We start from the raw sequence: 21,920 nt of genomic DNA on the forward strand, positions 1-21,920 counted from the left end.
CCAACTTTTTACAAAGATGTGTAGTCTGGGACCGGATGGGATTTCTTTGAGTTCCCGATGGGCATGATTGACAAACTTACTGTGTTAACCAATGAGAGAAGAGCCGGACATAAGCGCCATGCTGTGTGTTTTGTAAACAAGAAGTTACTGTATTTTCCGGACTCTAAGTCACTCCGGAGAATAAGTCGCACCAGCCAAAAAAAATGCATAATGAAGAAGAAAAAACATATATAAGTCACTCCAGAGTATAAGTCGCACCAACCTTGGCAACTACCTGGGCATGGAGGCGTAACTGCACCGTTTATAAACCTCTCCCGGCATCACATTGTTCAGGCTCTCATTTACTAAGTCTCATCGAGCTTTTAGCCTGTGATTAGCTTTTGTTGTTTTCTTCATTGCAGTAAGAGTAACCTCGGCTTTTCGCCAGTCCCTCACAAGTTTCTCACTCACTCCAAACTTTCTTTCTGCTGCTCTATGCTCTTCAGTGGTACAGGAGTAGCAGATACTTCTACACAAGCCTAGAGCGCCCTCTAGCGGCTTTGTGAAAATAACAAACATATTATATATTTTTATATAAATAAATCGCACCTGTGTATAAGTCGCATCTGTGGCCAAACTATGGAAAAAATGTGCGACTTATAGTCCGGAAAATACGGTAGTGGTTTTGCGATCGCATTGCCCGCTCAGTAAAGTGGAGACAAAAGCGAACGATCTTAGCATACAAGAAGCCATTAGCAACTCGGTTCAGATTTTTAATCCGAGTCGGAGTGACGAACCGTCTATTGTAGTGTTGCTGTATGGCTTCTAGTCATGTGATGTTTTTTTCAATGTTTTTTGTTCTGCTTCAGGAGCTGTGTTTTTTCTACCTTAGTGTTAGTGTTGATACATGTTTATAGGGCAATAGAGGGGCATGAGACCTCACCTTACAGTGTTGTTCTTCAAATCTTTTTTTTTTTTTTTAAAGTTTTTCTGCAATTGTTTGGAACGGGACCAAAATGCAGTAGGTGATTGGATCGATAAAAAAATGTTTAGTGATATTATTGGCTGTTTGCAAAGTTTCAGATAGTTCTGCTTTTGAACAGAAACTGAAAGTAGAAGTGGCTGGCGAGGGCCAATTGTTCCCCCGTGTCTAGACAGAGCTTTAAGTACTGTATTTGCCACGTCAGAACGGTATGAATTGCCTCATCTCACAAATAGTCGATTACTGTAATGTTGACAGCTGCATGGCCAAGGTCTATGCTATTTACTTTCCAGCTTGTTGCAGTCAATAGAAAAATATACTTTTGACTGGAAAATACCTCAAGGACTGAGTTACATTAGTTTTGCATCTGGTGCACGGTGGGAAACAAAACTGAATTTATTGTTTTCAAACAATATACAAAGAATGGGAGCCACCGTAAACTGACAATTTGACCTCAAACATGATAAAAAACAAGTCTGATGAACAGGTCTAGACTTGAAAACACACAGGAGCTTCATGGGTATGTTTTTTATGAGCATTTAACTTCATGACATAGACAAAAGCTCAAAAAAGCTGTTCTTGCATAATGTAGGACCTACCAAACCACAATGCAACTCCGACAAAAAATAATGAGCTAAGCCAATGGAATAAAAAAAGAAACAGAAATTGTGGTGAGCTAATAATGACCTATTATGATACTGACATCTTACAGTTTGTAGCTCAATAATTTCTGGACCATTTTCCGTTTGGCAGCAGTGAAACAATTGCCCTAATCCTCCGCCGCTGTCCCTCTTTTGCAGACGGAGCTCCAGACCCATGTGAGCACCCAAGATGTTGTCAGCCGCCTCCCGATTCAGCCTAATCCGCGCTGCAATCCCGCTACCTTTTCAAGTCCTAATCCACGTCCCAATCCCGCACACAACCACGGCGCCTCGTCCGACGCGTTCGCAGATCAGAGGCCCGGAAATGCTGCCGCTGCTCGACACATGCAAATTCAGGACAACTCCAGTCAGGTGGAACAATTTGGCTGTCTGTAACGGCCTTTACACTTGTCACGCGCAGGATTGGAAATGTTGTCATATGTGTGGTGTTAACGCGCAAACTGCCTTTTCACTTTAGGTGTAAACTAAATCTGGTGTTAGCATAGCGTTTTTAAATTCTAGCGAGAAATTTGGCAGTATATACAGTGTGTAGTTTTCAGGTGACATCATTTGAGAGCAGCTTATTGGTGCCACTGCATTGTATTGAATTACGCACACATTTTTTTTTCTTATTTTACGTTATACAGAATCCCCTCATAATTAACTCACTCAAAATATGATAATAGTAAGTCACACGCTAACATGTGTAATACATTTGTTTACACCTGTCACACAGTCACACCTTTTATGCTGTAAATCTGTAGCTTGAAGTGCATATGACACATTAGTATGGAGGACCGTGGCTGCCAAAACTATAAATATATACATAAATAAATAAATAAATAAATAAATTTAAAAAAAATAAAATTTGCAAAGAAATGCGTGCACTTATGAGAATAAGTGCATTTATTTCTGTATTTATTTATTTATATATTTATTTATTTCTGTATTTATTTATTTATTTACATATTTATTTATTTTTGTATTTATTTATACATTTATTTCTGTATTTCTCTATTTATTTCTCTATTTCTGTATTTATTTTTGTATTTATTTATTTATTTATATATTTATTTATTTATATATTTATTTATTTATTTCTCTATTTATTTATTTATTTTTGTATGTATTTATTTATTTCTCTATTTATTTATTAATTTCTCTATTTATTTTTTTATTTATGCATTTATTTATTTATTTCTGTATTTATTTATTTATTTCTGTATTTATTTATTTATTTCTGTATTTATTTATTTATTTCTGTATTTATTTATTTATTTCTGTATTTATTTCTGTATTTCTCTTAATGAGATGCAAATCATGGGGTGGGTCGGGATGCCTCTGCTGTAAGCTCATTGGTCAATCTTTTTCCTTGCTCCAGAGCTTGTCCAGCATAGACGGCCATGTTGAGATCACTGTGTTCTCGCTATAGCCATGTCAGAACGAAGAAAAAAAAAAAAGCATTCTTCCATATGCAGCAATTGCATTGTGTGTGTGTTTTTTAAACAAATAAGTAAATTATCCTTTGCTCTGGGTCGCTGAACAGCCTCCATTTTGGAGTGGTGAACGGTTGCATGTTGGACCTCAAGCATATCTAGTTGGGGACTGCTGTGCTATGTTCTAATGAGCTGAGAAGACTGGCGGACAGGAGAATCTGTAGTGTTGACTATATTATTTTCCGTTTGGATCAGTTACGTAAAGTCCCGTCGCCAGACGTCAGTCTTAAGGCGGCATTAGTACTACTATAAAGAACATATTTTTCGGTATTCGCGTAGCCCTGGCGCACACTGATCATTACATTAAACATAATCAACAGCAAATATGACCAGACCAACTACAGCTGTAACATCAGTCCTCGTGGCGGAAACGTCAGTAGGCCTACATGCATTAAATGCCGCCGGTCCTCTCTCTCCGTGAGGAGGAAATAGTTAGGTTACTTGTGGAGTTTGGGCTGGTCTAATCGGGCAGAAAGCGCGAAAGTAACACTGTGCAAATGAGTGATCTTTGCCCAATTTGTAGTGGTTGTACAGCAGTTCTGCAGGCCTTCTCGTGGTTATACGGCGTATGTCTGCGTATCACGTAGTCTACTACACCACATCTGTGTCAGGGGGGGCGGGCATGGCCCCGTATGGCCAGCCCATAGCGACGGGTATAACCACTAGAAAACATGCAGGATGGCCCGATAACCACGACAAACCGGGCCAAGATACGTATCACTCATGTGCGAAGTGTTACTTTGCGCTTTCAATCGGTTTAATACACCGCACGCGACGAGCTCTCGCGCAAAGTGCGTACATGTACATTACAGGCGTGCGCTGAGAAGCGCCATGCTGTCAAGATGCGTGTGCCCACTACAAACCACTACAAATTGGGCAAAGATCACTCAATTGCACAGTGTTACTTTCGCGCTTTCTGCCCGATTAGACCAGCCCAAACTCCACAACAAGTAGCCTAACTATTTCCTCCTCTAGCACGGAGGCGGCATTTCATCCCTCTCTCTCTTTCTCTGGCACGGTTCCTTCCAAGCTGCGCTCGTGCGCAATTGCGCACGGCTCCCGTGTTGTCTGGGCACAAAATAAAATATAGGTGATATGATAGAGGGGCATCAACGATCATCCTCCGCCCCGAGAGTCCACGATGCTCGTGAGAGGCAAAGGCAGGTACAGGTGCTCGTGTGTGTTTTACTACAAAGCGCTGAAGTCCGCCGAAAAGTCCCCGCGTTCGAAGTGTGCGTTTTACACTCAGACACTGGAGCTTTCAGTGAAGGCTGAGAGAGACTGAAAAGTGGACGCGGCCACAGCACTGACCGAGCCATATTCATGGTACAAACGGTGGCGCGAGTGTGGGGGTGTGTGTGGGGGGAGTGTGGGGGGGAGTGTGGAGGGGAATGTGGGGGTGCAGGCGCTCGTTCTACAGCCCCAGAGTCCGGTCGTTTTCCACGCTCGGAAACGTGTTTTCGTTGCATCGGCGCAGTATTCTGAACAGACGCAAGGCCCAGCTCATTCAGCTGCTTTTGAAAAGGACCTCACTCATAAGTTCAAGTTTGAGTAGAAGGATGTGTTGATGAGGAGGCTCAGCTCGGAGAAACGCATGTAGGCCTACTGACGTTTACGCCACGAGGACTGATGTTACAGCTGTAGTTGGTCTGGTCATATTTGCTGTTGATTATGTTTAATGTAATGATCAGTGTGCGCCAGGGCTACGCGAATACCGAAAAATATGTTCTTTATAGTAGTACTAATGCCGCCTTAAGACTGACGTCTGGCGACGGGACTTTACGTAACTGATCCAAACGGAAAATAATATAGTCAACACTACAGATTCTCCTGTCCGCCAGTCTTCTCAGCTCATTAGAACATAGCACAGCAGTCCCCAACTAGATATGCTTGAGGTCCAACATGCAACCGTTCACCACTCCAAAATGGAGGCTGTTCAGCGACCCAGAGCAAAGGATAATTTACTTATTTGTTTAAAAAACACACACACAATGCAATTGCTGCATATGGAAGAATGCTTTTTTTTTTCTTTCGTTCTGACATGGCTATAGCGAGAACACAGTGATCTCAACATGGCCGTCTATGCTGGACAAGCTCTGGAGCAAGGAAAAAGATTGACCAATGAGCTTACAGCAGAGGCATCCCGACCCACCCCATGATTTGCATCTCATTAAGAGAAATACAGAAATAAATACAGAAATAAATACAGAAATAAATAAATAAATACAGAAATAAATAAATAAATAGAGAAATAAATAAATAAATACAGAAATAAATAAATAAATAAATAAATAAATAAATAAATAGAGAAATAAATAAATAAATACAGAAATAAATAAATAAATAAAAAAATAAATACAGAAATAAATAAATAAATGCATAAATAAAAAAATAAATAGAGAAATAAATAAATAAATAGAGAAATAAATAAATACATACAAAAATAAATAAATAAATAGAGAAATAAATAAATAAATAGAGAAATAAATAAATATATAAATAAATAAATAAATAAATACAAAAATAAATACAGAAATAGAGAAATAAATAGAGAAATACAGAAATAAATGTATAAATAAATATAAAAATAAATAAATAAATATATAAATACAGAAATACGGAAATAAATAAATATATAAATAAATAAATACAGAAATAAATGCACTTATTCTCATAATTGCACGCATTTCTTTGCAAATTTTATCTTTTTAAAATTTATTTATTTATTTATTTATTTATGTATATATTTATAGTTTTGGCAGCCACGGTCCTCCATACATTAGACACAATTTTTGCTAAAAACATAGTGAACACAATTATTTAAGAGCTAAATAATGTACCCAGCTTTCTTTAATTTGACCATTTTTGTCATGTTTATAGTTTCACTTCCTTATCGGACACTGACAGGAAGTGACATAGATAGAGGCAAACATTTTTAAACTGTTGCCTTGCCGACCATGTTATAGATACAGACGGCATCTCGTCATAGAAGGGGGCGTGGCCTCGCAGAGGGGGAAAATAGAATCTTTTGGGAAACACAATTTTTCACTCTTTTTAGCCATTTTCTGGTGGAATATGAACTTATTTATCACATCCAAATAAAGTCATGTGGATATTTTCTCATAGCTGATTGTTCAGTGGAAGTGAAAAAACGGCAGTTGCTAGCTAGCCGTTATCATTAGCCCGATGCTAACATGTAGCATCATGTTAGCATTCTCCGTTATTTATGTATTTATGGCCTGTTGAACCACTTTGCTCCTCTCCATGTCTTTGTATCTTTATTAAGTAGAAAACTATATTCATAATTCAGCGTTTGTCAAAGTAGTTTTTGAATAATAAGAGAAAGTTTAGATTTTTATCCAAATTGTTTTCCCCTTAACTGTTTTTAAACATGACCATATATGGGCGATTCCAGAGATGCCGTCTGCATCAATGTCAAACTGAGTCAAACTGCTGTGGAACTTTACCTCTACCTATGTCACTTCCTGTAAGTAGCTCAAAAAATGAACTAGAAATAACTTTTCTGCCCAACATTTCTTCATTCGGTTAGCGCTCGTTTCCGTAGCTTGAAGGTCCCGGTTTTGATTCCCACCTGGACGGGACCTTACTGTGTGGAGTTTGCGTGTTCTCCCCGTGTCTGCGTAGGTTAGTGGTAAAAACATGTGCAATAGGTTAATCCTTCAGCCAGGTGTTTCTGACCACCTGCCTGGCTTCACCTTCTACAGGTCACCCAGCGACATTGAGGATGGGTCAAATGCAGAGAACTAATTTCTCTACAGAGATTAATAAAGTTTAACTTAACTTAACATACAACAGATAAGAAATAACTCATATTTTCAAAAGCATTAAAACCTGTCAAATGCACTTTGTTATTTAACAAAATTATATATTTTTCAGAAGTCGTCTTTCAACCTAAAGCCTGTTATTTTGCGGTCTTTTGCCGTGCTTACTTCCCTTCAAGTGATGTCCTTGAAAACTAAAAAGTATGAATATCTTTGCTACATTCTACATTTTGACAATGCCGACAAATTGGAAGGCCATGGACAATTTACTATCTTTAAAAGAAATATCCAAAAGTGAAACTCTAATATGCAGAACCATGATGGTTGGGAAAAGGGATTAGGTCCACAAATGCTTTTAATCTGATGACAATCACAAGTGTTTAAATATTTAGTGTCACCTTTTTATGGCTCTATTGTGGGAAAATATAGAATCTGTATTTACATTATAGGAGCTGCAGTGTCTACATTGAATAGATGAGAGAGAATATAAAAAAAAGCCATACAAAGTAATGTAAGCTCGCAGAAGATTTTGATGTACAGTTTTACTTCTGAATACATTTTCAGAAATATGCTTTGAAACATAAAAGCCATTACTTTACTTTAATGATTACCTTGATTGATGTTTCACGGCTTTGTTTTTCACAAGATTTATATTCCGTTGACTGTAAATAGTTTTCCCTGAATGCAGGAGATCACTTTCCATTTCAAAGTTTCCTCATACTTCACTCAAACTCTTTTTAAACAGATATCGATGCACAAAGCTCTGGGGTTCGGATCCATTTACCGTTTACGTGCTGTGACCGCGAAGCAGAAATATGTCAGGCGCGGTTGGGCGCGGCGTGAATGTTACCTCCCCTCCCCGAGAGTCAAAAGGAAAGACCCCAGACCAAACCCTAATTGAAGTTCTGTCCACAGGCAGTATCTACAGGCAGCCTCGTGAACTCCATGTACCTTTATGGCCCCCAACAGGCTCCGGCAAAAATGTTACATCGACATTTCAGGCTTTATAGAATGGAGCGCAGTTAGCCTTGTTCTCTCAGCAGCCATTCAAACGGTCGCGGTCAACCGTTGGTCACAATATTATGAATATGTTACTTTGCACTGCACTGGGAGTAGGCAGTACAAGCAGAATTATCACAGTTTTACAATTTTATTCCCTCTCTAGGTGTACAGTTTTCACACAACCAAGAAGATAATTCGAATAGCTTTCAAAATATAGCTAGAAGGGCATGCAAAACTGACTATCAAGGCAAAGATAAATGCTCATGAAGTTTATCTCAATCTTATCTTATCTGCTGGAAGGTGCTCTTTGGTATTGAGGGAACAGAAAATTGGGAAAAAAAACTATGTATATGTATGAAAAAAACTGTATCAAAATTCTAAACATTTTCTAAAAGTCCTTTATTTTGATGGGCTCATCAGTTTAAAATCTTAATACCCTTTTTTAAACTTTATGTTCCAAACCAAGACTTCGATTTATTCGGTGTGAAAGTCAAGATTAAGTTAAGTGAGTAGCTTTTTGGGCTTCATGCACATAAGGGACAAGTGACTTCCAGTTGGACGGTGAAATGGACAGCTGGTATTTTCTATCAAGGACTAGAGATGTCTCATACAAATAAATATTTCAAGATTATGTGGCGGACACTGAGTCACTGATGGGCAGTCATTGACCACATGCTATAAATTGGATGTAAAATCTGACAATAATCAAAGGATGAAGGCACGATTTGGAATTGTGCTATTTGAAAGTTTACAGCGTCCTTAAAAAGAAAGCTTTTTGGGAGATATTTGGAAAGTGGTTGAGAGGTACTGGCTGCTCTGCACTGTGAACTTTTCATATTAGCAGAATGTCATAGCAATACGTTTGTTAAGAGTTACATCACACACAATAAGTATCTACTTCCTGGTTCATACTGTTGAGAGTTCCACTGATAAACACAGCAAAGAACGCAACTTTATCTAAATCTCCTGCTGAGATAACAACAGATTAAAGGTCATAAACTGTTTTACACAACTTATTCGAACAATAGCTCACCATTTCTCAAGATATTTTTATATTTAAATTAAGCCTTCATTGTGTATGGAAAACAAAAAGATAATTAATGCCAGAAAAGCCTCACTAATGAAAATCCGGAGTATATGTAATATTTCTGTGTGTTTAAAAAGAGCCTTGTAGTCGGCTCTATAGCAGGTTAAAATTAGCTAAATCCCATCATAGTGAATAGGGCTAAGCTCTGTTGGACCCAGAAGTAGAGGGATGACATCATCACTTACAGCAGCATGAAGTAACTCATGCCCCACTGCAGGTGTCGTAGCATGTTGCGTTTTTTACTAATTAATTGTCCGTGAGAGTAAATACTACGCTGACAGAAAAGACAAAGGGAGAGATGGATATTGTACATCCAATTACACAATGGAGATCATTTATTTCAATCAAACTTGGCTGTAAATACTGTTTAAGTGGTGCTAGCCCTTAGTTAGCTTTGCCGGTTAGCCTGTTACCTTCTTCTTCGTGATTCTATTAGTGTCTATTGGGGTCTCGGATCCAGTGCAGCGAAGTTGCAATTGTGGTTTTCTGGCCAGAGGCACCAGGGAGAGATGAAAAAGCCCACAATCATCCCATTAACACTTGTCCCCCAGAGGGACTACGGAAAGTATTTATTAAGGTAAACAAGTTCCTTAGTACTGCTTTAACAAACGTATATCACAAAATTAGCAACAACTAATTGTTGTTTGAAGAATACAATAGAATAGAAAAAACATTATTGTCTACCATGCACATTGCACATTGCTGGCAGACGTTTGCCTTTGGCTTGCTCACGCATTCATTCAGGTACATTTGTCCAGCAAATATAACAAAATAAATGATATTTTGAAGTTCATTATAAAATCAGTTCATTGCAGACACATAGCAGCAGATTCACCTCATCAAAAGAGAAGGAATGGAACAGACTGAGCGACATTAGGGGTTACAGGTTATTCAGCTTCCGGATGGCACAGGGCACACAATTATTCCTGTACTTCTGGTTCTGGCCACAAGGAAGTCTGTATCGCTGCTGTGATGGAAGGAGCTCAAAGTGGTGGGACAGTGGATGCAATCGTCCTCTGTGAGCTCATGACAGAGACGATGCGCTGCTTTGCTGTGATGCTGAGACAAATTGGTTTGTTGTTGGCCTGTGATTTTACTGCCCTGTTTAACAACTCTGTCAAGTTTAGCTTTGATTTTGACCACATGGCTAAATATTTTTACCTATTACTCTTTGCATGCAGATTTTAATCGTCCATGGTGAGGAAAACGGCAAGGCTGACAATGAGCCTTCTCTCTTGAGTGGCGCATTTGACGAGGAAGAGTCTGCCAAATCTTTCCAAGAGGCCCTAAAACAATGGCGCGAAGCAGCTCCAAGCCCAGCACAGGTGCCCATGTGGACACCGCCACACTCTGGTAAATGAAAATGAATATCTGATTATAAAAGTCGGGAGAGGGAAGTATTTTGAAGTGGCTTTTAACGACATAACACTAGCAAATGGAGGCTTTGTGGTGGAGTCGATACAAAAAGAAGAATGCAGTAATCCAGGTTAAGTGCTTTTACGAGTGAGCAACATTGTAACACTATTAAGTCATTTTGGTACATAATGGGATTCATCTTAATGCTACTTGACTCTACTTTACCCTTCGCAGATTTCAAAGACGTTAAATTAACTCCTACCACCTTCACTTTTCTCCACGCATCCCGTTTTCCCAATCTCCCTCCAGATCCCCACTCTTCCCTGTCTCCTCTCTGATCGGTTAAGGCCTCACAAAAAAGTGCTTACCGCTGCAGCACGAGAGTAATCCACGGCTGCTACATATGGAGATAATGAGAGGAGCTTTCTGCGTGGCCTTATTTCGCGGCAAAGCACTAATCGCCTCATGCTAGCAATTTTCCTGCCTTTAACATTTTTTTTCCTCACGCGTGCACCATTATTTTTGTGCTGTTTTTGTTTGCTATTAGCGTTATTATCCCAGGTTGTGTGCCTCCGATTTCTTGGGTTTACTGCTTGGACAATCTCTGCTTCTCTTTCTACTTTTTTTTTTTGCGGTGCCCTGCAAATTGCTGCCCGACCCTCCAGCCCTAATTATTTCTGTCAGGCCACTGGCACCGAGGCCCAATTTAAAGCTGCCACTGTGGACTGCCAAAAGTGTGTGGAGTGCAATCATAACACATTCTTACCTCTGTGCTTCCCATTCTCTCTCTGTCCTGTTGTGTACAAGTCTTCTGAAGGCCACAGGGTCCTATCACGAGATACTTTTACTCCTACTGGTAGTTTCTTCTTACTTTAGACAAAAGGGCAATAAATATACCTTTGATAAATACTGAGATATCGCCCTAGTCTCAACAGTAGTATTCATATCAGTAGTCATTGGTTGTCACCAAAAACAATTTTGCTTTACAAATTTTTTTCACACAATTATAGGGAGGGAAGTCATTGAGTGACCTGGATCTTACCGCGAAGGGGACGTTTTCGATAACGATGATGAATTGATATTGATGATGATATTTTTGCAAACCATCAGAACAGTGCAAAAATGTGCTGCAAACATCTACATTAAGTTTGTCGCTCAAAAAGAGACAAAAGGGCATAAAAACACTTTTCACATTTTTCCACAATATTTTCCCCCAAAATTTCTTCCAATTTTCCCAGTTTTTCATTCATATTTTGCCTTTTTCCCCCCATTTTTTATACCTTTTTCCCCCACTTTTTCCCCCATCAACAAATTGCTATCAATTTATTTTCCAATTGCTCCTAACAAAACTTTCTTTCCACATTTCTTGACATTGGAGATGAACTCGATATTGTAAATATCTTCCAAACAGCAATTTCAATACTATCTTATAGCCCATATATTGCCCACCTCTAGTTGAGACCTATATTTATGTGGCATTTGTGCCCACAAAGCAGCATACAATCACAGGATATTTCTTCTTAACCTTTCTTTTTAACAAGGACAACACTGACCACAGCTGTTATCAAGAAGCCTATGATGACCCTGGGTGAACTGCAGAGAGCTACAGCTCAGGTGGGGGAAACTGTCCACAGAACAACTATTAGTCGTACATGGCACAAATTTGGCCTTATGGCAGGGTGGCATTTTTAAAAGAAAACCATAAGAAGTCCCGTTTGCTGGCTTCTGGAAACAGTAAACAGGACTTCTTATAGTTTTCTTTTAAAAATGGTTTGTTCTAGCCACTCTGCAATAAAGGCCATATTTGTGCAGTGTACGACTAATAGTTGTTCTGTGGACAGTTTCCCCCACATGCAGAGAGCTACAGCTCGTAGCTCTCTGCAGTTCATCCAGGGTCATCATAGGCTTCTTGGTAACAGCTGTGATCAGTGCTGTCTTGTTCGGTCAGTAAGTTTTGGAGGATGGCCGAGTCTTTGTAGGTTTGCAGTGATGCCATACTCTTTCCATTCTTGGATGGTGAATTTAACTGTACTTTCAGAGATGTTCAAAGCTTTGGAAACTTCTCAATAACTTTATCCCGGACCTGTCTGGTGTGTTTTTGGACTTCATGATGCTGTCTGCTCCCCAATAGTCTCTTAACAGACCTCTGAGACCATCACAGAGCAGCTGTATTTGAACTGACATTAGATTACACACAAGTAGACTCTGTTTAGTGATTGGGTCAACATGTGATCATCCAGAAATCATCAGGCACCTTCTGAAGGCAATTGTTTGCACTAAAAGGAAATCTGAATCTGAATCATGTTTAAATTTCATTTCACTTCACGATTGTGTGTGTCACTTAGTGTGCAACTTCGACATAAAATTTCAATTCAATATATTTATGTTTCTGGTCCATAGCGTGGCAAAATGTCAAAAAGTTAAAGGGGGGCCCATACTTATGCAACCCACTGTGTCTCCTATCTATCCCCCTGCTCGGTTCAAAACGAGATAAACACAGCCATTGCTTTGTACTCCTTTTATAAGCTTTGAAACAACTTGTGTGGCCTGTGAATCTTCTGTCTCTTTCTGTTCTGTTGTATACAAGTTTCCCTGCTCCCATAGGAGCCTGTTGTGACAATGCGTCTTCACACCTCCCAAGGTGTGCTGCAGACAGCGAATAAATCCCTATATCTACTTTGGTTTACCTGGTTTGTCCTTTCCTGAGGGCTACACTTTGGTGCCCTTTCGTACTAATATCGCAACTGTTTTCTCACATTTCTCCAGTGACAGTGTCCGATGTGCCGACCCAGGCTGACCTGTCTCCGGGCGGAGGAGGTGCGGGGCCAAAAGTGCTTGTCAGAGTTGAGTTTGCAGAACACGGGCTTACTCTTATGGACAGATTACTTCTCAAGAAGCATCGCAGGTAGGGACAAAAGCACACATTTGGATGCATGCATAGTGCCCCTGTCAGAGAATCTAAGCTGGGCACCCTTGAGACAAATAATACATTTACAGGTAGGAGCCAGAAAACAAGATTTGTGGCTGAATGTCATACAGTAAAAGTTAGGCCATCTATTGTTTTGGAAAGCCCATTTTCACCCTATATATGCGATTTGTGAACTATGCAGTATTACTGAAATGTGTGCAGATGAAAACCTTCTCCAGTTACGTTTTTAATGAGCGGAAAATATGGAAAACATTGTCTGCCAAAAAGTCAAAGTTTTTGATATTTTGCTCAAAAAGTTAGAGCATAAGGTTGTTCTGACGAGTTAAGATTTAGTTGGGCTTTTGACCTAGATTATTTCACTTGTTCAGACATGTTTCTGACTCGTTTCACTACATTTCATCTTTATTTTAGGTCATTTTCTTTGACCATGAGGTAAGAAAATTGGTAGGATTGGCAGTTCTACTTTCTTATTTCAAGCAAGATTACCTTAAAACCAGTCTGAAATTTCATCAAACTAGAAAAGTAAACTTGGTCAGATCAGGAACAAAGTCTAAATAGGTGATTGAATTGAAATTTAATTTTCATTGCATTTAAGCCAATGCTTGATATTTGCTCCTTTGTAGTGTTCCCTTCAGCATTGATATTTCACATTTTAATGCTTAATGTCTATGGATATAAAAGACACTTGGTGAGTGAGAAAGGAAATACTCATCTAAGTACTTTTGCAGTAGAAGAAGAAATGGCCAACATCAGCAGGATTACTGTGTGCGAATGAAGCAAAATACTAGCCCTGAAATATATATTGTCATTTTAGGGATGCAGGGATTAAAATATTATCTTCTGTTCATATGCTGTGGTAATTCCCAGGTTTAACTTTTGCAGTTTGCTTTTTCTGTGATTTTCCAATGAAAACAGACGACAACCAGTTGACACAGCTTACTAGTCTATTTCTATTTCCTACAGCGCACTATGCATTTCTCCTTCCATCATCCTCTCCTGGCAGCGCTGTATAGTTGCCCTGCTCAGGCTGCCAGTGAACATCGCCGTTTCTCAGCCGTTATTGTGCACCTCACTGCCAGAGGGCCGCCGGCTTCTGCGCCGCCCATTATTACAGCCTTTATTTAAGCAGCTCCTTTCGGGGGGGCCGTGGAGCTGGGGGGAAACGGGGCAGCAGTTTGAGACACGTCGACTTGCAAGGACTGGGAATGCTGTAACTCCTCAGAGTCCGCTGCCTTTAACTGTGGGATAGACTGGAGAGCCAATCTGGAGTGCAATACGCCCGGAGCTGAGATTGTGGCACGCACTAATGGAGAGACACAGAGAGGTTGAATTTTAACAAGCTTCTGCTGAAGTGTGCAAGGGGGCAAAGTAAAAGGAAGGAGTCACGGACAGAAAATGCATTTGATAAAAAAAAGGTATAGGTCTTAATCTCTGGCACCTATAAGATTGGTGACTGGCCCCAAGGGTTTAGACTAGTTTTCAGGAATTGGTCTGCAGTCTACCAGGAGTGACTACATTAGCGGCAAACGCATCCATTATCCAGCCGGGTCACAAATTCAGCATTTAAAGGATATGTAGACTTTTCCCCCTTATTGTTCTTTATTATACGGCTCTTCACAATGCAAGTAGAACGCTCCATTGACTTGAATAAGATTTTCCAACATTCTACCGGTTATTATTTTCTGCTCGAGGACCCCTGAAAAATAATGACCGCTGCCAAGGGCAACAGAGTTTGTGCTTGTAATACAGGTCTTTCATATCTCCCCGCAAGTAGTAGTAGAGGACATTATCTCTGTCCTCGTCCCTGCAAGAGAAGTTGGGGGAATCGTTCGTGAAGTTAACAGGAGTCCGACTTTTAACTTACCCAGAGATTCACCACCACCATTCCTCCTCTCCAACTGCACCTTCAACCAAGTAGCTAGCCTTGCTGCTACTAGCCTAGCCACACTGCCTGGAATCAATGCGCGAACTTTTGGGAACTATTTGCCGCGGAAATCATTAAATAAACCTTTTGGCCTTCATATAAGTGTATGAAGTTTGATTTGTGTGCGTTCTGTTGGCAAATAGCCGTATAATAAGCGAAACAAACCTTTGCTTCACGTCTGGGTCTGGTTTGCCCTGTCGGTACTTATTTTCCCGATAATGACCAGCGTTCCATACATTATCCCTTACTTATCCAAATTTGTCACAAGGATGAGTTTATAGGCAAATTTCACAACTTGCAGGGTCACCTTTCAGGGATACAAATAATTAGCACAGCGTTTTTTCCCACATTTGTTTGAGTTTACAATATACTTAAGGAGGACAAATCACATTCCGTTCCATTTCTAGAAATAAAACCAGGTATAGAGCCTTTAACTACAATTTGACAGTGAAGAGAACTGGAAATTCTGGAAACCATCTTCCACACAATTCATGTCGTTTTCCAGCTGCATCGATTCAATGGACTGTAAAGACTGCCTTTTTGAATCTTCTCTCAAACCGTTTCTCCTTTGCTGCAATCTGGACCCCACTGTTCTCAAAGCGGTTTGCTGTGGCTTAAACATTGGGATGCACCACAGACACTGACACACTGACCCTGCTTTTATACATTGTTCATCCATATTATCCAGTGCTTTGTCTAAAAACCATACCACTGCCCTTTGCGCAGCAAAATGGTTCCGTCATATTTATCACACCGCATCTTATGCAATGCGTGAATTTAGCTTTTATCATTCATTTTCAATTTTGTCTTGTTTTATGCATACCTTTACATAATTCAGCAGATATCTCCAGTAGTGAGTGGGGTTTTCAGGAGATGGCATGTGAGCAGTCCCACTTGCATCCAATCCTCCACGGAGTCTGATAAATATTTGATGGCACATTGATGACTCTTGCGAACTTTTCCCCTCCAGCACATCCTCACAGAGCAGCCCAGTAATTTAGTGCGCTTTAAAAAAGAAAAAAAGTGTTTTCATCTGGATCGAACCTGGCATTTTAAGAAACCTAAATCTGCAGCTGTTGGAGATAAACCATTTTTTCTGAACTACATTTTAACTAAAAAGTAGCCAAAGAAACGTCGAACCGCAGACCACAAAGAGCAACATGGTTCTTTTGCGGCACAGGCGAGCAAAAGCTTTAATGCAAATATCCTGGGGGCAAGTGCAGGAAGGGGGAGAGAGGAATGGAAAGAGCAAGGGATTAAAACTGAATAAGAAGAGCAAGATTAAATATAAGCACATTACTAGACAAAAAAGATAAATATTGGGCAAGTAAGAAGAAATATAGGAGCTGCTAAAAACTTTGCAAGTCACCCCTCGTGGGCAGAACCAGAGCTGCTTATAAAGTCTCGGCGGCCTTTGGTCAGATTAGACGAGGATAAAGGAAGCAGAGATACGGGCAAGATAGAGAAGGACAGAGTGAAGAATACAGTGGGAAAAGGAGACAAAACCCGCACTGTTTAGGTATGCAAGTGTCACCGGCTCTAATATAGTCTGCATCCATCAAATGTAAGGATTGGGCTTGGATGGCAGCACTGCAATATTAATGGCAATTTAATCAGAATCACTATATTTTTGGCTGCTATTTACAAATTGCTAGGGCTGCAATTCTTTGAGAAAGACGCTGCGCTCTTCAAACTACAAAAATGACGTGTGTTCTATAAAGTAAGGATTCCATATTAGTAGTAGTCCTATTGAAACATGTCCTGTCTGAACATGTTTTAAGTTGATGCTGAAGATTTGGATGTTTATGGTTGTTGATGGATCTGTAAGGCCATTTTAACCTGGATAGACTCATATAGACACAAAAGCAGTAATTAGAAAGATGTATTGACATATATTTTTGGCGTTCAGACCCCGGCAGTAGACATCGATATATGGATTAAAGCTAGTATTGATGGGTAGGTTAGAGTTAGGGATGTCTTCCCCCGGAGCCTGGACACTGGTGGTGGTACAGGAGACCGGTGAATTGACGTAGCGGCGTGAAGGCATAGATGGATGATGCAGCGAAGGGGTGGAGGTGGGTCGCAGCACAGATGGGAAGCGGACAAGCCATGAACAGTGTAGGCTTAAACTGAGGGCAATTATTAGTCTTCCAGGTTGAAGTTCCGCTTAGGCTTCATTAGTCTGAATGTATGAAATGGCTGATAGCTAAAATATACAGTACACGTCATTCATTTTTTATGTATTGGTGCTTCTTTTATTTCAAGACCATTTACATTGTGGATTCTCACTGAATGGAATTATGTGTTGAAATAAAAAAGTTGGAATAAATTCTTCAAAATAGCCGCCTTTTGCTTTGATTACTACTTTTGATATTTTCTCAATGGGCTTCACAATGTAGTTGCCAGAAATAATTTTGACTTCGGAGACTGTTCAAAACCATTTGTGATGGGACGCTCATTGAGAAACCCTTTTTTGTTTCCTACATTGTCCTATGTGTTCATTCATACTTTAATGTCTTCAATGAGAATCACACAATGTAAATAGTGTTGAAAATAAAGAAAAGCTGATGCATTGAAAGTGTATCCAAGGTTTTTATGGATACTGCATCTCTGCTGCCAGCGCCAGCCTTAGACTGTTCTTTAGACTTTAATATAATGAAATAAAAATGAGGATATAATTGGATAGGTGTTCTATGACAGGGGTTCCCACCAGTGGTACATGGAGAACAACTGATTCATGCTTTAAGTAAAAAACACAGTTTTTGGATGTTGTGACCTGATACTACAAGACAAGTCATTTCTGAGTGTACTATAGCGCTTCCCTTGAGGAAAATGCGTCCTTCCTGGTTAAAATTCTGCTTATGTTCTTTCAGGACTCCAGTGGAACTCCCCCCGCCTGTGACCAACGCACATGTGAAACCACTCCCACCAAGCCCTGAGAAAGATCTGGAGCCCGGTCTGACAGGTAATACACTCACTCATCCATTTACACAGCGCTGTACATCCGCAGCACCTCCTGGACCCGTAACAAGCATGTCGACTTATCACCTCGACAAACACACTCACCTCCTCCGACTCCCGACATCCAAACGGAAAGCAGTACGGGGCGGCCTGACAGATGACCCGCACGCACACACGGGGAGATCAAAAACGGCCGTGTTGCCTATCCGTCCGTGGCCCGGTGAAGGGTAATCACCGGCGCTGATTGTGGGAGTTAGAAAGATGCTCGGGCCGTGACGGGGAGCTGCGAGGAAGGATGGTGCGGATGAGAGCGGGGCCGGAGGTGCTGTTTGTCTGGCCCTAAAGCTCATCAGTCAGGGGGGGTGCCCTGGATGTCTCGACCCCACCTTCGACCCAGCAGCTGTCAAGCGGCAACTCTGTCAACTCATGGGCGTGTCCTTGGATGCCCCCTTTCCCCGTGCAAATTCTAGTTTCTCAAATAAAGTTTGGGGAAAGCTAAACGCTCCGGCACCCAATTATCCAAGAAACACACTTTCATAATCATAGCACACTTTCATTTTGAACAAATAGAAATTCATTCCTTTGCTAAGTCCAGACTAATAATTAAGTCTGGGTATAGTTAATTTTTTGGGATTGTGGGAAGTTGTGAGGTGTAAAAATTGTCATGAATACACTATATTAGTTTCTAGTATCTAAACCAGGAAAAGCATCTTATTAAATGCATTGCCAAAGCATTAATGAAATTGTTCTAACCATGAGCTGCACTCATCTCCATTGTGCGATAATTCAAAGAGAGAATCATAGCTACGATCAAAGTTTTTTCGTAGCAGTTTCAGGCTGCACAGTGTGAGTGTTAAAGGGACTATACAGAGTTTAAAAATGTTAAAACTATGTATTTTCCTCCCCCTACATGTTCCAGCAATGTCCTAATGTGTAGAATGAGCTCAGAACTGTTCACCACAACTGCCTCTTAAATCCTGCACTGTCACTCAAAAAGTTGTTACTTCGGGTCCAAAGTGCCGTCATGCAAGAGCTTAATATAGAAGGTGCAGTTACACGTATGACCTGAGGTGGCAGTAGTGTGTATAAAATGGCCAACTTGCATCTAGTCTCTTTAAGTTAAGGAGAGTGCCGCATGCTAATGGGGTTTATTTTCGTGGAAAAGTGTAGGGAAAGTCCTGTAAAATGCGGAGTTGGACACGCTCATTGCCTTGCCTCTGTTGCTTATGACTCTGGCGGTGTGTGGTGATGACGGGACACTGTCAGAGATCCTGTTTGCTATGAGAAGAGGCTCACTCTACGACTAGCCATTCAAAAATATCAGAAACTGTCTGATGTCGGACACAGCTCATCTCTGGTCGTACAACTCTTCTATTTTGATTCTTTGTCCCTGTCTCAGTGTACGACCTACGATCTATGATTTTCCCTCATGGCGAGTGATAGTTTGTCGCAGGCGGCTAAAATTGCACAGTACATACACATGGCTTATAAGTCCAACTTGCAGATGACTCTGAGTACCACCTGAAAAAGCCCACGCACCTCTCAGGGGTGTCCAAAGTGAGGCCCGGGGGCCAAATACGGCCTCAGACCAATTTTTGGTTTGTTGAATCGTCACACATTACCAGAGATGGTCCTTTTTAATTCAGGTTCCATAATTCTACACAATTCTAACCTAACAACTAACATTTTATTGTGAGACAGAGCTGGCATTAAGGTTTTAATCATAAATAGGTGTGGGGAACAACTTAAACCTCTGCTAGATAGACCTAATCGAAGGTTTCGCGTCACTGACCACCTATCTGTGGCCCCTCACCCCGTATATGCTTCAAAATGCGGCCCCCCCATGAAAAAAGTTTGGACACCCCTGCTCTAGTGGTACACATACCACAGTTTGAGAACCACTCAAAATACATATTTATCAGCAGCACTCATTGTTGATAAGTTATGTTGATTATTGTGCTTTCAATTCCACAGTTTATCCTAAGCTATTCTGTAGTTAACTTTTCCTAATTAAAAAAAAAAAAAAAAATCCCAGCTTGTTTTGTGTTCATAAATGATTCAGAATTCTCCGAAGGTGTCCCTGCTGCTTAAGTGCATGCAGGTATTTTAAATAATCTAGCATTCAGCTCAGCGCCTGCGGCAATGGGCATATTTTGTTAAGCCTGACAGGAACATTTTCAATAAATAACACTGACTGAAATAATTACAGAGACTCGGAATGAAATACGCAAACAATTTTCTATCTCTTGCAAACTTACACATACTGTATGAGGAGAATAGCTACAGTATATTAATTTTTTGATGATTTAATTTGATGTCCCTGTTATGTTTTTTGTGTGCATGTTTTTGGAATCCTGCATACGCCAGAGTGTCAACATTCATGAACTTTTTACGGGTTTTTAAAGTCCAAACACCATTTTTAGACTTTTTTGCCGATCAGACCCCATCGTAGACCTTGATGTGTGTATGAAAGTCAGTATGGATGAACAGCTTGGAGTTAGGGATGTCTACCCCGGAGCCTGGACACTGGTGGTGGTATAGGAAACCCGTGAAGGATACAGCAGAGAGAAGCCGTGGGCAGAAGAGGTGGAGACGGGGCGGAGGTGGGTCGCAGCGCAGCTGGGAAGCGAACAAACCATGATTGCTGGGGCTTGAAAGTGGGACCGAGAGCGATGATTGGCTGATGCGGAGGTGCAGCTCTTATGCTGATGGCTGAGGTGGAGGTGTGACCCTCTCGCAAACGATCATTGGCTGGAGGTATGTGATGCTGAAATTAGTCTACCAGGTTGAATTGTCTGTGGTCAAATGGTCTTCCCTACATAATTTAGCATGTTTGAATCTTGCTACTGTACCTTTGTTTTAAAACTTACATCTCAGAACTAAGGCCCTGGAGGTACTTTAGAAACTTGTTGGTTAGTTTAGTTAATTTTGTTTATTTGAGCAGCATAAAAAAGCAAAAGGAGTACCAGTAGGTTAAAGTTCAGACTTATGTAAACCTATACTGAAGTTGCGGTTTGTGATATGCATTTTCACATTTCATTGTCACAAAGCACTTTATGTGACATTTTTTTATTTCACTCCTCTGTCCATCGAGCGAGTTTCAAACAATCTCTCGTCATATATATCCAACTCTCTAAATATTTACAATTTGAATTTTATGTACAGTATTTACGAATATTCAAAATACAAAACCCATCATATTCATGTTTCTTTAAATCAAATATCCCACATCATTCATGTCCAAGTCTAATCTTCTTCAACATTGTAGCTTTTATGTGTTTCTTAAATGCCAGAAGAGTTTCTGACTCTTATTATTATTTCTTTATTCCATAAACTAATTCCTTTCACTGTGACGGTTCATTCCATGGCTTTGGAATTGAACCTGTTTTTTTCTTTTTTTTTTTAAAGATGTCTGGTCCTTTCAAATTATAGTGACTTTCTCTTTTTTCAAATTTATTTTTATGTTAATCGGCAATATTTTAAGTTATTCTACAAAAAATAAATGAAGAGAAAGGTGTCCAAAAGTAATTTAAAAAGCTAAAATAAAGCACAATATTGTGACTTAAATGTGCATTGGTTTAGACAAGTTAAGTAAGCAACTATTTTTGCTTATTTTTTTTGCATGACAGAGACCGCCCAAACCCATTATCTAAAATGAATCTCTAACGATTTTTATTCATTTCCCCAAATTTATTGCCTTCACAACGTAATAATTGGGCCCATTGTTGTGTAGACAGCTCTGTGCAGATGCAAGACCTGACAACAGTGTCTGGGGAAGCGT

At 40.1% G+C, this 21,920-nt stretch overlaps 1 protein-coding gene across 1 annotated transcript in view; it reads left to right on the plus strand.

The window, feature by feature from the left end:
* Positions 1 to 21,920, plus strand: part of zbbx (zinc finger, B-box domain containing) — a gene marked incomplete at its 3' end in the record, with an annotated part of 49,871 nt that overhangs the window by 23,643 nt on the left and 4,308 nt on the right. The window contains exons 8-11 of the mRNA XM_079565334.1: positions 1,762 to 1,974; positions 10,151 to 10,322; positions 13,092 to 13,230; positions 18,052 to 18,143. Of these exons, the coding sequence (XP_079421460.1) occupies positions 1,762 to 1,974; positions 10,151 to 10,322; positions 13,092 to 13,230; positions 18,052 to 18,143 (616 nt within the window). The remainder of the gene's footprint in view (positions 1 to 1,761; positions 1,975 to 10,150; positions 10,323 to 13,091; positions 13,231 to 18,051; positions 18,144 to 21,920) is intronic.

This window comes from Gobius niger (genome assembly GCF_951799975.1).
Source record: "Gobius niger genome assembly, chromosome: 1".
NCBI classification, from domain to species: domain Eukaryota; kingdom Metazoa; phylum Chordata; class Actinopteri; order Gobiiformes; family Gobiidae; genus Gobius; species Gobius niger.